Source organism: Nasonia vitripennis (assembly GCF_009193385.2).
Source record: "Nasonia vitripennis strain AsymCx chromosome 2 unlocalized genomic scaffold, Nvit_psr_1.1 chr2_random0005, whole genome shotgun sequence".
Lineage (NCBI taxonomy): Eukaryota > Metazoa > Arthropoda > Insecta > Hymenoptera > Pteromalidae > Nasonia > Nasonia vitripennis.
Genome location: NW_022279612.1, coordinates 2,357,388 through 2,377,739, shown reverse-complemented (window position 1 = coordinate 2,377,739; position 20,352 = coordinate 2,357,388). Strand labels below are relative to the sequence as shown.

The following is a 20,352-nucleotide window of genomic DNA, read 5'->3' as shown; positions in this document are numbered from 1 at the left end:
CCTAGATCTCATACGCATATCAGTGCATCTACTTTCCTTCACCACGCTTTGGGTCCAGATGCGAAAAGAGTTTCGTTGTGCATATTTACCTCGTTTCTTTCAAGTTATATAATAGGAATACGTACAGTATTCAAGTGTCATAATATTTTCAATTAGAAAGTAAAATCATTTTAAATGTATTTATGGAATGTATTTATTCAAAATTATATGCACTATACAGTCAGGATTGAATCGCAATATCAATGCTTGTACTGGAATTGAACAAGCAAGAGATATTAAAGATAAATAATAAAAAATACGATAAATAATTGAAAGTTTGTTTGCTACTTTATTTGATTTTACATCATTACATACGTTTTTCATTCTATTTCATACAGCTTTAAATAGCAAATCATTGATTAATCAAGATTAATAATAACTTTAATAGCACCAGAATGAGTTGATTTAGCAGTATCGAAAGCCTGCGAAGTTTCCTCAAATTTATATCTGTGGGTAACGATTGTCCCTAAATTAATATTTTTTGTTGATACTAAATCCAAGGCATCTGAATAGCTGTAAGAATTAAATGAAAATTAAACTATTGAAAGAGTAGAATATTTTTAAATCAACATATATATTATATATATTATTAAATCATAATAATGTTTGAACCTAATGAACAACAATCAAGCTTGGATATGTCGGTTAGTTGATCTAGAAGAGATTTTGACACCTGGACATTATCTACAAAGAGTCACGCATATTTATGAAATATTGACAGTACATGTAGTAATAAGAGATTAGGTTAATAAAACGTCGTCGGTTAATCGTCTACGATGTCTTATTAACCGAAGAGTGATCCGGACATCTGTACATTTTATATAAAAAGTCACTGATATTTTCGTTATATGGAAAATATACATAGTGCTCACTCTCGTAGACCGTGCCTTACCTATTGAAAAAATCACGCGATTATCGCGTGATTTACATTAAGTATTATTAAATATTAATAAAAATGCTAAGAACAATATTTATACGTAAAAAATGGACAATTAACAATAAATAAGGAAAATTAAAAAACAATTCTTTTATCGAGATTTGAACCTAGAACTTTGGTGTCCATGGCTCTATCAACTTGGCTGTTTGCTCTCTTTCACGCATAAGGCGTAAAAGCAATTCATATATACTGATAATTTTTATCTTTGAACATTTTTAGTAATGTTCTTTTCAGAATAAAAATAAATAATAACATCCAAATTTATTGATATTCAGGATAGTAGTGGTTGTAACATTAATTAATTTTATGACTTGAATTTTTGTAAAGTTAATGAAAGACTAATAGAAATTACCTATTATTATTTTAATCACAATAAGTTTACTTTTTATTATTTATATTCGTTTCAAATAGAATATTACTAAAAGAGTTCAAAGATAAAAATAAATATCTGCACAGTGAAATTTTTATTGATATTTATTAAATTTCAAGTAGCTTATACGGGCGCTAATTATTCAGCATCGAGCGTAATTGGATTACGAGCATTCTCTTGTTTACTACTTTTTGTTTAACATATTTGTTTTATTATTTGCCGTTTAAAATGCGACATTCTTCACTCAAGTTTTTTTTTTTTTTTATTTAGTGACTTGCAGCTACTGAGTAATTTCTTTAGTTTACATGTTTATTTATTGCAAGTTTAATTGCGTGGTTCTTTGCTTTCATTGTTTTTTTTTCGCACTTCATTTAACTGTTCCATGTTGTTGGTTTTAATGAATGTTTGTTACGATTGCTGAAAGCTTCTAATGAAATCTGCTTGAACTAGATCCAGCAATTATTATTTTTGTATAATAAGAGCTTCCTTTTCAATTGCATTTTCTATGTATGGTAAATCTATCGTTTGTCTCACAGGTGACTGTTGCTCATTCCTTTTATTCAGGGTTGTCATTGGCTGATCAAGCAAGTGGTATCAATTATGTGTTTTTTTGTCCGCTTACATATTTATTTCTGTTTTCTTCTTTTTGGTAATCTAGTAATTTTATTGGTCCTTTTTTTTAGTTTTGTGACGTACGATTTAATCCTATCCGCAACATGGCAGAGCGGTTTCGCAAGATCAGCGCAGGGTGGAGACCTTCTCTGTCACGCCAGTGCCTACAACTACGGGAGAGCCTTATTTTTTTGTCAACCTTAAGATGACGGATGAAGCAAATGTTCGGGGTTCTGATGGCTATTTGCTTCTTCAGCTTTAGGTGGGTCTCTCTGCATTTTATATTTGTTGTTTACCGAGCGTTTATAAATGACGCTTATTTAATTGTTACTATTTCTTCTCCTTTTAAATTCTGTTTTGTCTTACACCGTAAGAGTTTTTCACCTCTTCTAACGCTGAGTTGTTCTTTAATTAGTGCATTCCGGACATCGCATCGGGTTCTCACGCTCTGGTCTACTTGATAAATGTTGCTGCGGAGCAAGTAAAATTATGACCCCGCTTGAACAAACTGCCGTTAAATATAAATCAAGACTTGAATTCTACCATCATGCTTCTAACGAGGTCAACAAGTCTTCTTTTTATTTTGCAGGTCGTTATTCACTCAGTGATTCCCACGTTGAGGAGAAACAGTCTTGAGACCGTCAATGTCATACATTGCGGAAAGCCAGGTTCTGCGAAGATTTCACTGGTCGTGCATCCCCAGGATTTTAAAGACGTTAATATTGAGTTCCGAAAGAGTGTGGAGAAGCCAATGGGCTTGGGCTACGACATGTCTGACTACAGGAATGGCTACCCCATTCAAATCACAAAAACACTGTCATAATGATGGAGAACTCCCAAAACCGCGGATTTGCCTACGGACTGACAACTCAGTGGCCTGGAGATCTTGTATATGTGGGGCCCAGCAGCTTAAACTAGGTGCTGAATCTCGTGGCCTCTGAGGCCTCTGTGGCAGGCAGGGGCGGATTAATTGGTCAAGTACCTCTGCGCCTCCAATGCTGTGGACTCGATTCTGTCCAACCCTTCTATTACTTCTGTAGTCAGAGAAGTTATCGACCTGTGTTCTTCTAGACCATTCTTATCCAATCTTAGGTTGGAGAAGAATGGTCCAACCTTAGGTTGAGCTTTCGCGACCACCTTAAGCCGCACCTGCTGGCCCCTCTGCACTTCAAGAATATGAGAGTCGTCTATGTCCTAGGATGTATATCAACGCACACTATCTAGCTAGGCATGAGTGTTTCTATAATGGTCGTAAAATTGCTCCAAAGGAACCCTGTCGCTATTGTGTTGCAAGGCTTGACCAAAATTTTCGTAGATTACCAATATATATTAAGGTGTCCCCTATATATCCCTTATATCTACCTATATTATATATTATATATTTTATTATATATTATATAGTTGTTTTTAGCCAAGGTAAAATTTAGCCCCCCTCGCCCTCCCTTATCTCGAAATAACTTTACAACCTTCTAAAAAAAGGCGTTATTTTTAACTCTTGAAGCCCCCATCACCTCCCCCTCACGCTTCGTCACCCCTTCTCGTTGCCCCTCCCCCCCTCAGCCCCCCTAAGTCATACTTCATTCAATATTTTTAGTAATAATATTAATTATTATATTAAAATTTCTATTTTTTTTACGGTGCCCATAAGGTAAATAGAAGAGCACGTTTTTTGTTTTCTGATGACAAAAATTTTAATGTTTTAGAGTTAGAAATTGATATAGAATCTCATAGTAATTTTAAAAAGCATTGATGTATTTTATTCGTGAATTTTTAATACTTTATTCTGTAACGAGCGGTCGCGAATTCATATTGCGCGCACTCGCTTAGTCGCGCGATGTTAGCTCGGCATGCAAGCGCGGTGTTGCCAAGAACTAAAGTATCCCGGTAAACGCATCGTGTCCAAGAGCATCATCCAAGCAATTAACTTCCATGGCCTGGCACCTTCGATTTCAGCTTGTCGTCCAGGAACCTTCCAAAGAACGAAGCAACTTGGCTAGGAGGGACGCCTTCTCGCCACGAATAACCGGATTCCGTCGTTTAACCTTAGTCACCGAATGTTGTGCTTGACGCATGCATCGCATCTCCGTACGTCTCACGCCTCTCTTTACGCGACTATGAAGACGCCGAGGCCGAGATTTGTGCCACCAAATCCTTGGCTCGTCTACCGAACACCGTTCTCTCGCGCGACTATTGTAACCAATCAAAGTGATCAATATATGCAACTATTCTATTCACAACTGTGCGCGTTGTGCTGTTACAAACCACGTTCTTTCTATCTCCCGTTCTCGGACTTGACAGAGTTAGACTGGGTGTAGGTGAGCATTAAAATAAATTCGTGTAGCGAGAAGAAAGAATTAGCTTGACTTATGGAAGAAAAATTTCGTCGTGGAAATTCGAATCGAATGCAAGCGTAACAACAGCACACATAGCAAACAGCGGCGAGAGGATGGCAGGAAGCGAGCGGCGCGGACGTCAACAACGGTTGTTTCCAACGCTCGCAGCCAGAGCGGGCGTCAGTCCAGTGAGAGTGTACAGAGAGTGCGAGTGTATTAGACTCGTAAGTTAGATTCTCTCGGCAGATCTGCATTAATAACAAGCCTAGTGACAGGCTGGTCCGATTTCGGTGGCAACAAAGATGAGTGGCAAAGCTGGGAAGAGTTATATACGGCGGCGACAAGATGGTACAGCACGAACAGGCGATTCCAACAACGGACGCAGAGAGAAGATACCTAGACGCGCACGAACCCGTGCGTGATTTTGTGACATGCCTGGGAGGCATGATGAAGGAAATAAAGCCACAACCAAGCCTGAATGAACAACTAGACCTCTTACATAAAAATCCAAGTTCAGAACTGCAAAGGTTGACCCCTCGTATGAACTGCCGCGACTGGAACAGTTTCCAAAGAAGCCGAAACCGTACTGGCGAGCGGGCAAGAGTACCGTGCGCCACCGCCACTAGAGCAAACTCTACCAGCATCGCTTGCGTACGTCTCAACGACAAAACGTAAACAGCCTGGTGCCGCAGCTGCAAAGTGATATAGATAATTACTGGAAAATTACGCAACGTTGGCCGAGCCTTTGACTCGGATGACAAAAAAGATCAGCCGTTCTTTTGGGGCGATAAACAGCAATCAGCATTCAAGGCGATAAAAGCTCTTATCGCCTTGGCTCCAGTACTGTACTGCCCATGCTTCGATCAGTAGTTTGTCATACAAAACGATGGAAGTAATACAGGGCTCGGCATTATGTTGATGCAGTGCACAGACGAACAAGACCGAGCACTCGAATTCGCCAGCAGAGTACTCACCCCCATAGAAAGAAATTACACGGTGAGCGAACGAGAATGCACATTTTGTTTATTTTTTAAATAGATTAAATAATTTTGTGTGTGAATGGGGTAAGTAAAAAAAGTAAGAAAACTGTTTAGATGTTATAAACAAATAAATGTGTGTAAAAATTATTTGTAAATTGATGAGTGTTTTTCTTTTTTTATATTTTTAGACAAATATATTGGATTACATAAATATATATGAAAAGTGTACACATTATTATATACGAGTAAAAAATATAAGTCGCACACACATTCATACGCCCTTTGATATTTTATTTACAATGTCGCTGGCTGTAGCTGTGGTGGCGGGAGACACTGACAGCTTGGATTTTACGGATATGTTTAAATTTTTAAATTTTCTACAAGCTTCTTCTATTCGATCTACATGAGTATAGTTATTTTTATTGTCAAGCACACTTTTTGAAGGTTGTTGGGCGGTATTGGTGTGAACTTCGACGGGGACATGCAGATTTCGTCAAAATGTCTAAGAGTGTCCAAGAGAGCGATATATTTTTTTTTCAATTCGGAGTTTTTTTTTGACTCGTGCTATCCAAGCCAGATGCGTGCTTTGAAATGGCTGACATGCGACTAAAGAACTCCACGCCAGCCCTCTTCTTTTTAACCAACAAAATCCACAAGCTAATTATAAAGACTGCTCCCACTCGCTGGTGGTGTACTTTGGCAAGTAAACAAAATGATGTGTCGCCTGAAAATATAAAGGTTCTAAACCGAAATTCATCTGCAGTGCTCTGTTTACAGTAAATCATCAAGTAGCCAAACGGTTTTGCTGTCGCATCCTGATACGCCTCTTTGACAAATTATGGATCTTCGGAGTAAACTTGCCGGGCTAGATGTTAAATCTGTGCGCGATCGCGTGGATTCTTGAATAAGACAATATACGATGCATTGAGACTAATGTCTCGTGCATACGCGCCTTTGTGAAACATATTTGTGTAATGAAAAATACAGATATATTCTTGTGGAGTGAGCCCTTAGTAAAGAGATCGACAATAATGTGATTTGAGGCTTTGCGCATCATATCGTCGATTGTCAAAAGTTTTTTCAGTTGTGGATCATGGAATAATCTTCGGATTTAGGCAAGCCCTCTTGAAACTATATAGTCTCGCTGTTTTTAGCAATTTTTTACTTTTGAAACCATCCTGCCACTCTGCGTGATAAAATTAGATTCAGTCGAATGACGCATCAGCCATTTCGTCGATAAAATGTTGAAAACGTTGTATAAACAAAGATTTTCCATACGAAGTTGGGTCGCATATCATGCTAGTCCAAGGATGTGTGCAGCGAGTATCCATGATGATGATGCCGATACGATGCTGTCTGTTTAAGCACAAAATATAAACTGAATTGAATGTTTTTTTAAAAAGCAAGCATATTATTTAACGACGCGGCGGCGGCGGCAGGCGGTGCGGTGGTGAGCTTATTTACCGGCTGCTTACGAGGGGCTTGTATACACGGGGTGTCTAGCTGAAACTGACAGCCGATAGTTCCCAATGCAGCGCTGCTAGCTACGGGGCCTGTACGCTTTTCTAGCGTAGTAACCACCACCACCACCACCCTTGTGCAGCATCTCGTGCTTAGACCCCGCCCCCCTAAGCGCTACATGACACGAGACCCTCAGTTCCTCTTTAGCTGCAGCAGAATAGCACATTGTGTAGCTAGCTGTCTACAGAGTGAGAAGTTATAAAGTGAAAATACTAGCCATAAATTGTAATAGTGACTATTTCAAAATGAGCGTTAACATTATGCGTCGCGATATTGATGCTCTCCTGCAACAGACCAAGGAATTATGCATTACACGATTCAACACTCCCTCGTCGTTTTATACATAACTATTTGAGGAGGATGCCGTGTACAATCAGCTTGTAAAAGACATGTTAAATTATTACAAAGCATCTTCTGAAAAAAATTACATTTAAAGGAGTTACAGATAATACCAAAAACAAAAATTTTTGTAAAAAAAATGATAATATACATTTAAAGCTAATTTTATTTTTTATCACAGCCAGAGACGATCATCTCTCTACCTGAAGGTGGAGTTCGTACGCGATGCATCGTCAAAGAAAATCGTTGTATGTGTCACAGCCTGTATCGATGAGCGTTTTAAAATGTAAATACTGGCGAGCGCTACAATCTGACAGAAGAGCACAAAAACTAAGGAATCTACGTTTTAGAAAACAATTTTCGGGTGTTGCCGCCGCAAGCAATCGCATGTAGTTTAGATTATATTCTTCCGCATTATAGACCAGGCAGCCGCTATTGGACAAAAATGGCTATAGTAGCTATTTTAAATTACAGGCGTAAGGTTGCAAAATTCGCGGATATTTTACCAACAGGGGTCTTTTAAAAAATTCGACATGTTTATCTAAAAAGCATCGGTCCTAAATAGAATATAATACATCTTAATACTAGTCTTATAACTTTTAACGTCACAGATTATACGCAAATGGGCCTAAGACATCCAATATTAACATACGACAAACCCAGCAAAGTTATTAAGGAACCACCACTAATTTTTCTTAAAAAAAAACGCAATTTTAGGTATTTTACATTAATTGAATAAAAGATAAGGAGGAACGTGAAAGGTGTTTTAAAAAAAATAAATATAAATTATATTTACATTGTTTTATTTTATTTATATAAACCTTAAAATAAAAAATTTACATTACACTTTAAACCGAAAGTTGAAAACACTGGAAATGAAAAGATCAAAACCTACATTTTAAACTTTATGAATATTAAAAAGTTATTAATATCCTCAAAATGATAGCATTACAATTAAGTGTAAATCTGTAGAATTGATTTGCATTAAGATTAAAATCCATCAATTAATTCTCTGTAAGGATACCATTTACTTTTAAATACTTATAATGTTTAAAATGTAGGTTTTAGTCTTTTCACTTCCTGATTTTCAAGTTTAGGTTTAGAGTGTAGGTTCTAATACATATACGCTTTGCTATATTTACATATTGGTATGTAATTTTTATGTCGTCGTTGGCCTTGCTGTATGCGTACATACATATTTCTTGAATAAACCTTTCATATCCACGGTCATCGTTATATCATTATTATATTTAAATAAATTTACTATCAACATTAGTTCGTTATAGTACCGGTGGCGCAACATATATTTTGTCTGTACTAAACTATGTAGAAGACTATGTCATGCGAGACCTGTTAAACTCTTCTTATACTCTGGATAATGCTTGCAGCTCGGAATATCACAGTTGTTTGCGCTGCATCTACACGCGTTCTCACCACCGCAAAATGCCAAATACCGACGATTAGCTATAAATTATTAAAACATTTACTTTTTTTTATAACCGTAGGGATACGATATTGTCGGATTAACAAAGCGTCTCTTTTTTAGCACTATAGAACAAGTTTTCTCGTCCGTCAACAACTGCACAGACTACACCATAGAAGAGCTTTTATGTTACGTCAAAAAAGATTTTTTCGACTCCGATAACGAAAGTATTTTTAAATTTCGCCTTGAAAATAATACAAAAGTTGTACGACAAAATTTTTAAGAGCCTTTTGACGCCTCTAAAGACGCTTACTTTTTAAAATACTACTTTGATATTTTATACTTAGAATTAACAACATTGAATGCAAATAATCTACAAAAACTACTTGTGAAAGTTTACAAAAATCAAGCTGTAAATTTTCCAAATAACAAACAGGCATAAAAAAGTCGCCTACTGCAATAAACATCTGATTACTCCTAAATTACAAACTTATTTATTTAAAAGCACATAAACCTGTATTATATCTTACATATATTTTCCCTAAGAGGAACACTCATCTGGCGACTCAAAGCATCCCAAATGGCTTATTTCTTGCCCCCTTTGGTAAGTGTAGCAGCGTCAAAAAATTGCTCTGTTTATTAAACAGTATTATAACGTATTTCTCACTCAAATGAGTGATTTTTCACAGTGGGAAGGATCCTCTATTTGGCTCGCATACTAGCGCTAATAAACAACAATTTTTTGTGTGTTTTATTAGCCTAGAGGAGTTTTTTTCGCAAGCAAGTGACAAACATGACCTTATCTGTCAACCGCTGTACGACTGCTACCGGCGAGCATCTTTATTGGCTGTCTTATCCTGCGGATATAACATCGATGCTCGTCATCAGTAAAGAATAGAAGAAAGGACTCGCGTCGAGGATCTTCAGCTTCAATTTTTACCGAAGGGAGATCTTTTTCAGCGAAGTTTCAAGATTAGAAACTATTAGCTCTATCTCTCTCTAAGAGCGCAAAATCAGTCATCATCAACGTCGCTGCGCATCTGGTTTCAATTTTCGCCTCCAGGGTGCAACACCGGCGACTCTGAACAAACGTTGACACATCTGATTGATCGGCCATAGAGAATTTCGGCGTGCGTTTCATATTTTGATAGAGCGGGAATTTTGAAAGCTTTCGAAAATTTTTCTTTTTTTTTTTAAATTTTTTGATGACTTTCTGACCTGAAAATTTTACACTTAATTATTAATTATTAGTTATTTATCTACTGGGGTAGAGAAGTTGACTGGGAATCTAGCCGTCAAGGTATTATAACTCGAGGGGAAGATTGTTGAGCAGTCTTCTAAACTGGAAGGATTGCACAATGACCGTCTTTTGTTGTTGCAAGAAAATAAAATCCTGTAGCGGGATATTAATAACCTCATAACTAAAATGACAGCAATGGTCACTGATACTGGGTATCAGGGGAGTGATGGTGGCAATAATAATAATACTAAGAATATTCGGTATAGTAATAGTGAGGGCAAGGTTGATATCAATGACTCGCACGTCTTTGTATCGCTTAAGAGAAACTCGGTGAGTTTCAACTACCAAAACGCCGGCATCGAACTCGGAATCCTCGTTCCGACCGTAAGGGTCTCTCTAGCGAGGGCGGGCGTCCAACATCGACGGACGGGTTGAGTGATGCTGGGACGGCGGAGCTAATTGTCTCGAATATTTTTGACGGGTCAGATGAGCATTGCAAGGATGTTGCTCATGCCATTCTTGCGACTGTTTTGCCGTCCGTTGAAAGGAAGGACATAATTTCCACGCACTTGCTATGTTCGAGGGATTCGGCGACTCAGGGTCTTTCATAATGCGGGCAAAACATTGGATCACTGGTCTCAATACGCGGCATATAAACGTCTCGCATTTACTTTCGGAAACGAGTAATAGCCTGGTACAGAGTAAAATCTTTATAAATGAAATGTTAACTAAAGAATTATTTTTGCAATTTAATAGTCAAAAAGTTTAGCTTGCTCTTAGTTTCAAATACGTTTAACATAGAGGCGGTCGTTTCCTAGTAAATATCGGTGATTCGCACAAATGGATTGATGTAATATATACTGACGATGACAATGTAGTGCTGAATGCAAACAATTCGCTGGCGACATTCCCAAGCAAGCATAATCATCTTTTCTACTGCAAACTTTCTACAAGGCTCCTAACCTACAAATCTTCTTCGCTTGGCTTGGTTTGTTTTCTCACTTGCACGGCATTTCTATCTCTCCGGAATCAACATCGTGGCGACATCTGCTGCATCGTGGGAGAACTTTCAAGGCGTCTTCACACTGATCGAGGTCGGTACTTTCACGCTCTTTCCACTAACGCTTCATCTAACCGTTGGAGTCACAACGCCTACTCTTTCACTCCATCGATAACTTATCATCCTCCTACAAATATCTGCTTTGCCGACTGCTATTAAGTTATCGACGAAAAATGAGTGCAAACGGCGAGAAGAGTGTGCCTTTTCAACTATGCAGCAGCTGTAAACAACCCATACAGCACAAAGACCCCAAAAAGTGTAAATTTTGTGGTCTGTACTACCACGTCAAGTACCAAAACACCATCAACATCAAGACTATCGTGGTGAACGACAGGAAGATTATAGCCTGTCCCTCATGTGCATACAACAACAACGCCAAGGGTGCCAAACTGAGGACCAAATCTACCTCTGCTACAACATCAGCAACGGGAGTAACTGCAACAACAGCAGCAGGCAAGAATACTCCCAAACAACAGCAGCCGGTGAATAAGAAGACGAGGTCAGCACCACCATCAGCCAACACATCGAGAAATCCCTCACCAACCCGCGCGGCCGGAGTAACAACACCTACGCTGTCCGTTGAGGCCGCTTTGAGGGACATTCGCGGAGCACTCGACGACATATGTAATGCTCAAACGGAGGCCCTCAAGACCCAGAACATTGTGTCGGAGAGGATTTCTAAAATTGAGCAGCGTCTAGGCCCACTGGAGAAGCGACTTAAGGCCCTCGATGAGCTGCCTGCACTCAAAACTCGCATACACAATGCTGGGTCCACGATCACCGAGCTGCAGGCACAAATCCAAGATCTGTCAACGAGGAGCCCGACAATGCAGCAGGACAACGGAAGCACTGTGCCCAACACTGCGGAGATTTGCAGCCTACGCAGTGAATTGGCTGAGGTCAAGAGGGGGCAGGAGCAGACCTCGAACTGTGTGGTCGTTGTCACGGGTTTGCACCTCGCTGCACCTCCTCGCTTTCTCAGTTGTGAACGCGCTTAACCCCACGGTCCTCAGAAGAGACGTAGCATCCGTCAGGACCATGGGGAGGCTTGACGCTACAAACAGCTCCGCCAGGGGTGACGTCAGACTGCTACCACTAGCCGTCACTCTATCTTCAAGTGTGCTTGCACGCTCGATCGTCATCGCCCGGAAACGCAAGCTAAACACTAGCGAATTAGACGCTACCTTGCTGGAGGAGGCTAAAGCTCTGAGTCCTGACCATCAAGTTGCTCACCTCAGACGTCCATAAGCTGTGTACAAGGACTAGGCTGGAGGCCAAGAGGAGGCAGGGCTGCCGAACGTTCGTCAGAGAAGGGAGACTTTAAATATGCTGCAACGATGACAGCGAGCGTGCTACCATCATCAACACCGACGCCGAGCTGGAGACTTTTTTAGCCCGGTTTCCGCCCGCTGCCAACATCGTCCAACACTGAGGCTACAACACACACACATATCATTCCACCACACCCACCATCAAACTCATCTGCCACGTCTTCATCTGGTTCTAAGGTATCTCTGTCCGAAAGTCTACGAGTCTGTCATTTTAATGCGAACTCGCTTACGGGTCACATTGAGATGATCAGGCTTTTCTTATCCACTCGCTCTCCATTCCACGTAATAGCTGTTACTGAGACCTGGTTGTGTGACAAGGTAACGTCCATCCCTTCACTGTACGACTACCTACTGTACAGACGAGACAGAAACAGAAACGGAGGAGGTGTGGCCCTCTACATACACAAATCTCTGACAGTTAGCGTTATTTCATCATCTGACGGTGAATGGTCTGGCAAGCCAGGCAAGCCTGAATATCTCTTCTGTGAGGTATCGGCAAAGGGAGTCGGCAAGGCTCTAACTTCATAGACCAACTAACAACCCACATGCACAACTATTCCACGAAGGTCATAATGGGAGACTTCAACTCTGACCAGCTTTCTTCATCTGAAGATGCCAAGTTCATCAAGGCCTTCATTGATGAAAACTCCTTTTCATCTCTTCCCTATGGTGCCACGCACCACAAACAGGGTTCTGATGCCTGGCTTGACTTGTGTCTAATCGACGAGCATTATCGCCTGCTGTCATACTGGAAGACAAACTCACCTTTCATCAACGGACATGACCTTATCACGGCCACTCTCGACGTACAGATTCCACGATACGTACCTAACACTCTTACAGAAACTTTAAAGGAATCAGCGCCGAGAAGTTAAGGGACTTTCTTAGCGCATGTGACTGGTCATCCCTCACCTCCTCATCACTCGACAAATGCATATCTACACTTCACGCTAACCTCACTAACGCCATCAATCATCTCGCCCCATTACGGAAGGTGACACCAAGAAGACAGCGTCACCCGTGGTTCACCACGGCTCTTCTTGACCTTGTATCTGAGAGTGATAGACTTTACAGAGCTGTTTCAGGGACTCCAGGCTCGATTCGGATCTCCGCATATATAGGCTAGCTAGAGACAATGCTGACAAACAAGTCGAGGAAGCCAGGCTGAATTATTACTATTCACGCCTGTCAACCTTGACTGATGTTGCCGAGATCTGGAGAGAGCTGGAGAAACTTGGAATTTCTGCCACCAAGGCCCCTTCACCATCTCGTTTTAGCACAGATGAACTCAACAAGCATTTCAGCTCGATCTCCAATGATCTGTTAGCTCCTGCTGTTGAGGATTATCTTCTCACACTGGAAAGTCCTCCCGGAGCATTTCGAGTTCAACACCATAACGGAATCGGATATGTTGGCTGCAGTATCGCATTTCGACACTCAGGCCAGGGGAAGCGACGGAATCCCTCAGGTTGTCATCTCAAAAGCATTGCCAGTTCTCGCTCCCCTACTAAGTCATATTTACAACCTATCTCTGAGCGAACCCTGTTTTCCATCTGCTTATAAATTGTCGCTTATGCGTGCACTCAACAAAGTCAGTTCACCAACAGCCCTGACTGACTACCGTCCGATTTCATTTCTCTGATTTCTCTCCAAGGCCCTGGAGTGGCTGGTGCACAAGCAAGTCTCACAATACCTTGAATCAAGGCTCTTACTAGACAACTTTCAAACAGGCTTCCGTACTGGCCACAGCACTCGGTCTGGCCTACTGGCCTAATTAAGCTAACTGATGATGTCAGGGTCGGGATAAACAAAAAGAAAGTGACACATCTCATCCTCTTTGACTTTAGCAAGGCGTTTGACACTGTATGTCATGTCCGGCTCCTGAGAAAGCTATCCACCTTCGGCTTCTCTAAGCAGGTCATCCGCTGGTTTGCCTCCTATCTCACTAGGAGAGAGCAGGCAGTCGTTGGTGACAATAGCGAGCGTTCCTCTCCGCGGCATCTTAACATCGGCGTTCCGCAGGGCTCCATCTTAGATCCCTTGCTATTCGCATTGTACATCAACGACATTGGTTTCTGCCTTGATTCCGATGTTTCCCATCTTATCTATGCGGATGACTTGCAAATTTACAGTTAATGCCACCTCGAGGAGCTCGATTCTTTATCAAACAAGATGAGTGCTAATGCTGAGAGGATAACGGGCTGGGCTGCACAAAACAGGCTTAAACTCAATGTTAATAAAACCAAAGCAATTGTCCTGGGCTCCCCTTACATAAATTTACTTCCCTTAACAGCTAACACTTTCATTAATATCGGGGGTGTCCAGGTCAGCTTTGAATCCTCTGTGCGTAATCTGGGATTGGTGCCTGACTCTAAACTCACGTTGAAGGAGCACGTTACACAAGTGTGTAAGCGTGCTCACTCGCTAATGTACAAGCTCTACTTTTTCAGAAAGAGTACCAATCTCAGGTTGCGCAAGTATCTTGTGCAAGCGCTCCTATTTCCGATCATCGACTACTGTTCTCTTGTACACTGTGACCTGACACAGGAACTCGACTCAAAACTACAGAGGCTTGTGAATACAGGAATTCGGTACATCTTGGGTGTCAGAAGAGATGAGCGCATCTCCCCGTACAGGCGGGAACTGCAGTGGCTAACCACTGCCGAACGCAGGAAGTACTTCACAGCTTGTTTCCTACGTAAAATGTTTTACTCGGTCGTACTATCATACGTACTGGCCTTGTTGGCTTCCGCGTCACACTCCGGCCTGTGAGGGGCGAGGTGACACCTCTCGAAATTCCTGCTTTCGCGACGGAGACGCTGAGGAACTCGTTTCATATCAGCGCTTCATACTTATGGAATAACCTGCCATCACACATCAGAAACAATTCATCCACCGTCACTTTCAGAAAACTTGCTAAGGATCACTTTTTTCAACTCGAAAACACATAACTCGTACACACTCCACGCACACGCACACACCTACTTTCTCGCTCATAACACCTTCACTATCGCCACACTCTCACACTATACATACTCTAAACATGCCTCAATCTATTGCTCTTTCTTTTCTCACTTGTAATGCTGTAAGCTTACGATCGTACAATATAATTTACGCAAAATAAAACTAATCTAATCTAATCTAATCTAATCTAACCTTGGCGCCCCAGAGGGCTCTATTCTAGGACCTCTCCTGTTCAGTCTTTACATAAATGCTATACGCGAACGACCTGCAAACCTACACTCAATGTACGAGAGACAATCTTCGTGAGGGTGTGGATCGTCTTTCAGCTGTGGCAAGAGCTGTGTCCAAGTGAGTCTATGACAATGCTCTGCATTTTAATACTGGCAAAACTAATGCGATAATTTTCACGCTAAACCCTAAAGTACAAAAATCGACGTAAAAAAGTCCGAATATCGCAATTTGTACTTAAGAAAAGTTGAGATTGTAAAATTTGTACCTTAAACTTTCTAAAAGAGAGATTTTGTACTTTTCAAACGATCAAATTATTGATTTTAATCTTTGTCAAAGTACAGACTGCTATTTTTGTACTTTAAAATTTCTTGTGACAATTTTAAAAGTTCAAAAGAGTAATTTTGTACTCGTGTGACCTTTTCAAAGCACTCGCTTATAACTATTATACATAATTCATCATAAATAAATAGAAGACATGTTACAATAAGAGAATAATTTTTTTTCTTTTGTCAAATGAACTTTATAGTAACTTTATAGTAAGAAATTTCAATGTCGCCCCTTTTACGCTAGATGTTAAGGATTACGACTTCTAAAATTACGGAAAATAAAGGACAAAACAGATCAGACTTAAGATTTTTGGGGTCGCTTAACACGAATCTGCTATCGAAATTGTAAAATATATTGTTTAAACAATTTTTTTAAAATACATTGTTGCAAAATTCTTTGAACGGTTAAGTCCGAAACAACAAGGTATATGGAGTTTTTGGGGTCGCTGAACACGAATTTGATACCAGATTTGCAAAATTATTTGTTTCAACAATTTGGTTTATGCAAATTATTGCAAAATTAATTTTTTCACAAAAATTAGTGTTCTACTAGGGGTTTTCGAGGTCACTGATTTTGAAACTGATATCAGATTCTAGAAATTATTTGTTTAAACAGTGTTATTTACGCAAATTAATGTAATATTAAATATTTGATAAAAAGGAGTCTACTGTAAGGGATTTTCAGAGTGCCTGATGACAATTCTGGTATCAGATTAGAAAAAAACTAAAATGCATAAACCTATTAACCCCGACCTCCTCATATTTAATCATTTATTTAAGCTACACCTTGGCATATCGAAGGAAGGCGAGCAAGAGCGAGAAATAAATCTAAAACCAAAGCTTCCAAACTTACTTACCCCACGCGCAGCAAGTTTCATAATAAAATACGGGGCACATCGGAGGAAGGCAAACCTCGACAAACTGTAAATCTAAAACTAAATCTTGAAAACCAACTTACCCCACGCGCAGCGAGTTTGATAATAAAATACGGGGCACATCAGAGGAAGGCGAGCGAAAGGAGAAAAAATTGAAACCGGAAGCGCCCCAAACCCACCTACTCTATGTGCAGCGAGTACGATAATAAAATACGGGGCACATCGGAGGAAGGCGAACCTCGACAAGCTGTAAATCGAAAACCAAAGCTTCTAAACCCGCATACCCCACGCGCAGCTAGTTTGATAATAGAATACGTGGCACATATAAGAAAGGCGAGCGAGTGCGAGAAAAAAATTGAAACCTGAAGCGCCCCAAATCCACCTACCCTACGTGCAGCGAGTTCGATAATAAAATACGTGGCACGTTAAAGGAAGGCGAGCAAAGCGAGAATAAAGCTAAAACTAAAATGCGCAAACCCATTAACCCTATGCTGTCCAAATTATTAATTTATTCAAACAAAACCTCGGCACATCGAAGAAAGTCGAGCAAAGCGAGGAACAAATCTAAAACCAAAATGCATAAACCCAACTACCCTACGCTTATCGAGATTAATAATGTACTTAAAAACCTTCCAGCACATCGGAGGAAAGCGAGCAAGTGGGAGAATTATATCAAGTATATAAACTTTTAAACCCACCTACCCCTTGCACTGCGAGTTTACGTACTTGGCAAAGCGGAGGAAGGCGGGCGAGAAGGATGATTAAATATAAAACTAAAATCTACCTACCCCTCGCTCTGCGAGTTTCCGTTCTCGGCACAGCGAAGGAAGGCGAGAAAGTGTGAGAATTATATCAAATACATAAACTCTCAAATCCACCTACGCCTTGCACTGCGAGTTTCCATACTCGGCACACCGGAAGAAGGCGAACAAGTGGGAGGATTATACAAAAAACATAAACTCTCAAAAATGCATGTATATTTTTTTCAGCAAAGAAGGAGAGATTATAAGTTTATATTTATAAATAAATAAAACCCAGAAGTATGTCTCCGTGTTATTCAGGAGCACTGAAAATTATACTTTTGCGGAATATTTTCTATACATTTTTAATTTATGTATTTATATATTTACACGGAACAATGAGGTAGAGGCGTTTTAGTTATAATAGCAAAACACGCTTCTGCAAACATTCGTTCGATGCTCACTATTTATAACCTACATCATTTCATTATTCCCCTACTAATCGCAGTAGATACGACAATGAGCATTATAGTATATTCTGACACTATTGAGGGAGATGGTTTTCTACCTTGCTCGAGGTTTTTCGAGGCGAAAATCGAGCAAGGTAGAAAAACACCTCCCACAACAGTCTCATACGATATTTTACAGCACGAAGAAAAAAATTGAAACCCGAAGCGCCCCAAACCCACCTACCTTACGTGCAGCGAGTTCAATAATAAAATACGTGGCACATTAAAGGAAGGCGAGCAAAGCGAGAATAAATCTAAAACCAAAATGCGCGAATCCATTAATCCTATGCTGTCCAAATTATTAATTTATTCAAACAAAACCTCGGCACATCGAAGGAAGTCGAGAAAATATACCTTGCTGTTTCGGACTTAACCGTTCAAAAAATATGAATTTTGCAACAATGTATTTTAAAAAAATTGTTTAAACAATATATTTTACAATTTCGATAGCAGATTCGTGTTGAGCGACCCCAAAAATCTTAAGTCTGATCTGTTTTGTCCTTTATTTTCCGTAATTTTATAAGTCGTAATCCTTAACATCTAGCGTAAAAGGGGCGACATTGAAATTTCTTACTATAAAGTTACTATAAAGTTCATTTGACAAAAGAAAAAAAATTATTCTCTTATTGTAACATGTCTTCTATTTATTTATGATGAATTATGTATAATAGTTATAAGCGAGTGCTTTGAAAAGGTCACACGAGTACAAAATTACTCTTTTGAACTTTTGAAATAGTCGCAAAAAATTTTAAAGTACAAAAAGAGTAGTCTGTACTTTGACAAAGATTAAAATCAATAATTTGACCTTTGGTAAAAGTACAAAATTACTCTTTTGAACTTTTAAAATTGTCACAAGAAATTTTAAAGTACAAAAATAGCAGTCTGTACTTTGACAAAGATTAAAATCAATAATTTGATCGTTTGAAAAGTACAAAATCTCTCTTTTAGAAAGTTTAAGGTACAAATTTTACAATCTCAACTTTTCTTAAGTACAAATTGCGATATTCGGACTTTTTTACGTCGATTTTTGTACTTTAGGGTTTAGCGTGTTAATCAACTGCAGGGGTTGAACTTGCCTGATGTTGAGGTGCTGGACGGCGTCTTCGTCCAAACTATTTTTTTAAATCCCATGGACATCTACTATATAATAGTTTTACTACTATTGTTTGAAAATGAGAGAATTTGCCGAAAATCTACTTCTGTAACTATCAATATATTTTCAAAAGTAATTTTAATAGCATTATTATATATAGCATTACATAATATATAAACACAATCGCGTGACAAAAAAAAATAAAAATAAAATCTATTTATTTTAAATGCTCTGCGTCGCAGAAGTTTAACGTTTATTCAGTACTTTTACTTTTAGTAAAGCATTTTTATTTTTAATTTCTTGACTCTGACAAACATTTAATCCACAAATTATATATAATTCAGCATTGTTCAATATTAACCAACCAGAATGTCATTATCAGATCTGAATATTAATCTTAGAACGAATGAAAGAACACAGAGTGAGTTCCAACAAAAGGAAAGGGTTGAGTGAGTGAAGGGTTCTTTTTAATTAACACACACGATTTCGCGGTACACAAAAAGCACTTGCTTTGGCGTAAAAACCCTCACGGTTTAGAGGGAAAAGCCTCAGCAAGTGTAAGCTTTATTGAAAATAAGGAAAGGGAAACTATACAAATAAAAGAAAGAGAACAGTGACTCTAAAAGAGAAAAATCTCAAGTGAAAGAACGCACGCAAACGCAAAGACGCGAGGTACCTTTTCCGCACGCAGAGAGAGCTCTCTTACCGCAAAGACGAACGCAAAAACCGCCGCTGAAGAGGGCGTTGAGCAGGCCTCGTCGTAGTCCGCCGCTGCTTCCGTCCTGGCCTGGAGGTCTGGAAGCCGGGCCTGGGGAGCGAAAGGATGGTCCGCAACCGTGCACCAAGCGCGACCCGACGTCTCGGGGAGCCAGACGCTTGGCACGAGGGCAACAAGGGGTGTTGCCGCTGTTCGCTCGCCCCGAAGGAGTCACGTACAACACGTGGACACCTTCGCCAACAAACCTTAAGACTATCGCCTCGAGGCACACTCACACACTCGCCCAAATACACACACGCGAACGACGCGATCGCGAATTTTCCGCTAAACACTACCAACACGGCGCAGAACGAGGTGAACAGTGATAGCTCTGAGAAGAACACGTCACTGGCTCACCGTCAGAAGAAAAAAAATCGAAAAGCGTAAGGAAGCCAAACGTGCGAAGCGCTAGGCAGTCCGAACAGGAATCCGCGCGCGCGGGCCTTTCGCGCGCTCGCAAGCGGGGCCGGCGGCGCGCAACTCGACGCATGCGCGCGCGCTCTCAACGTCGCAACGGAGAGCGAGCAGCGGCGCGAAATTCAAAAAGCCTAAATTTACACCTACACTACTTGAACGAATAAAACGAACTGAACAAGATCATAATAGTTATATTTTAAAAATATAAATCAGGAGGAAATAAAGTCAGAAGACCGGCTTGCTGAGCAGCATGAA

The 20,352-nt window shown here is 40.1% G+C and overlaps 1 protein-coding gene across 5 annotated transcripts in view; it reads right to left on the bottom strand.

The window, feature by feature from the left end:
• Window positions 1-305: 305 nt before the first annotated feature.
• LOC107981578 (sorbitol dehydrogenase) overlaps window positions 306-20,352 on the bottom strand; it is a 157,926-nt gene continuing 137,879 nt past the window's right edge. For all 5 annotated transcript variants that reach the window (XM_031925118.2, XM_031925120.2, XM_031925121.2 and 2 more), the window contains one exon: window positions 306-552. In XM_031925118.2, the coding sequence (XP_031780978.1) occupies window positions 399-552 (154 nt within the window). In that variant the 3' untranslated portion in view covers window positions 306-398. The remainder of the gene's footprint in view (window positions 553-20,352) is intronic.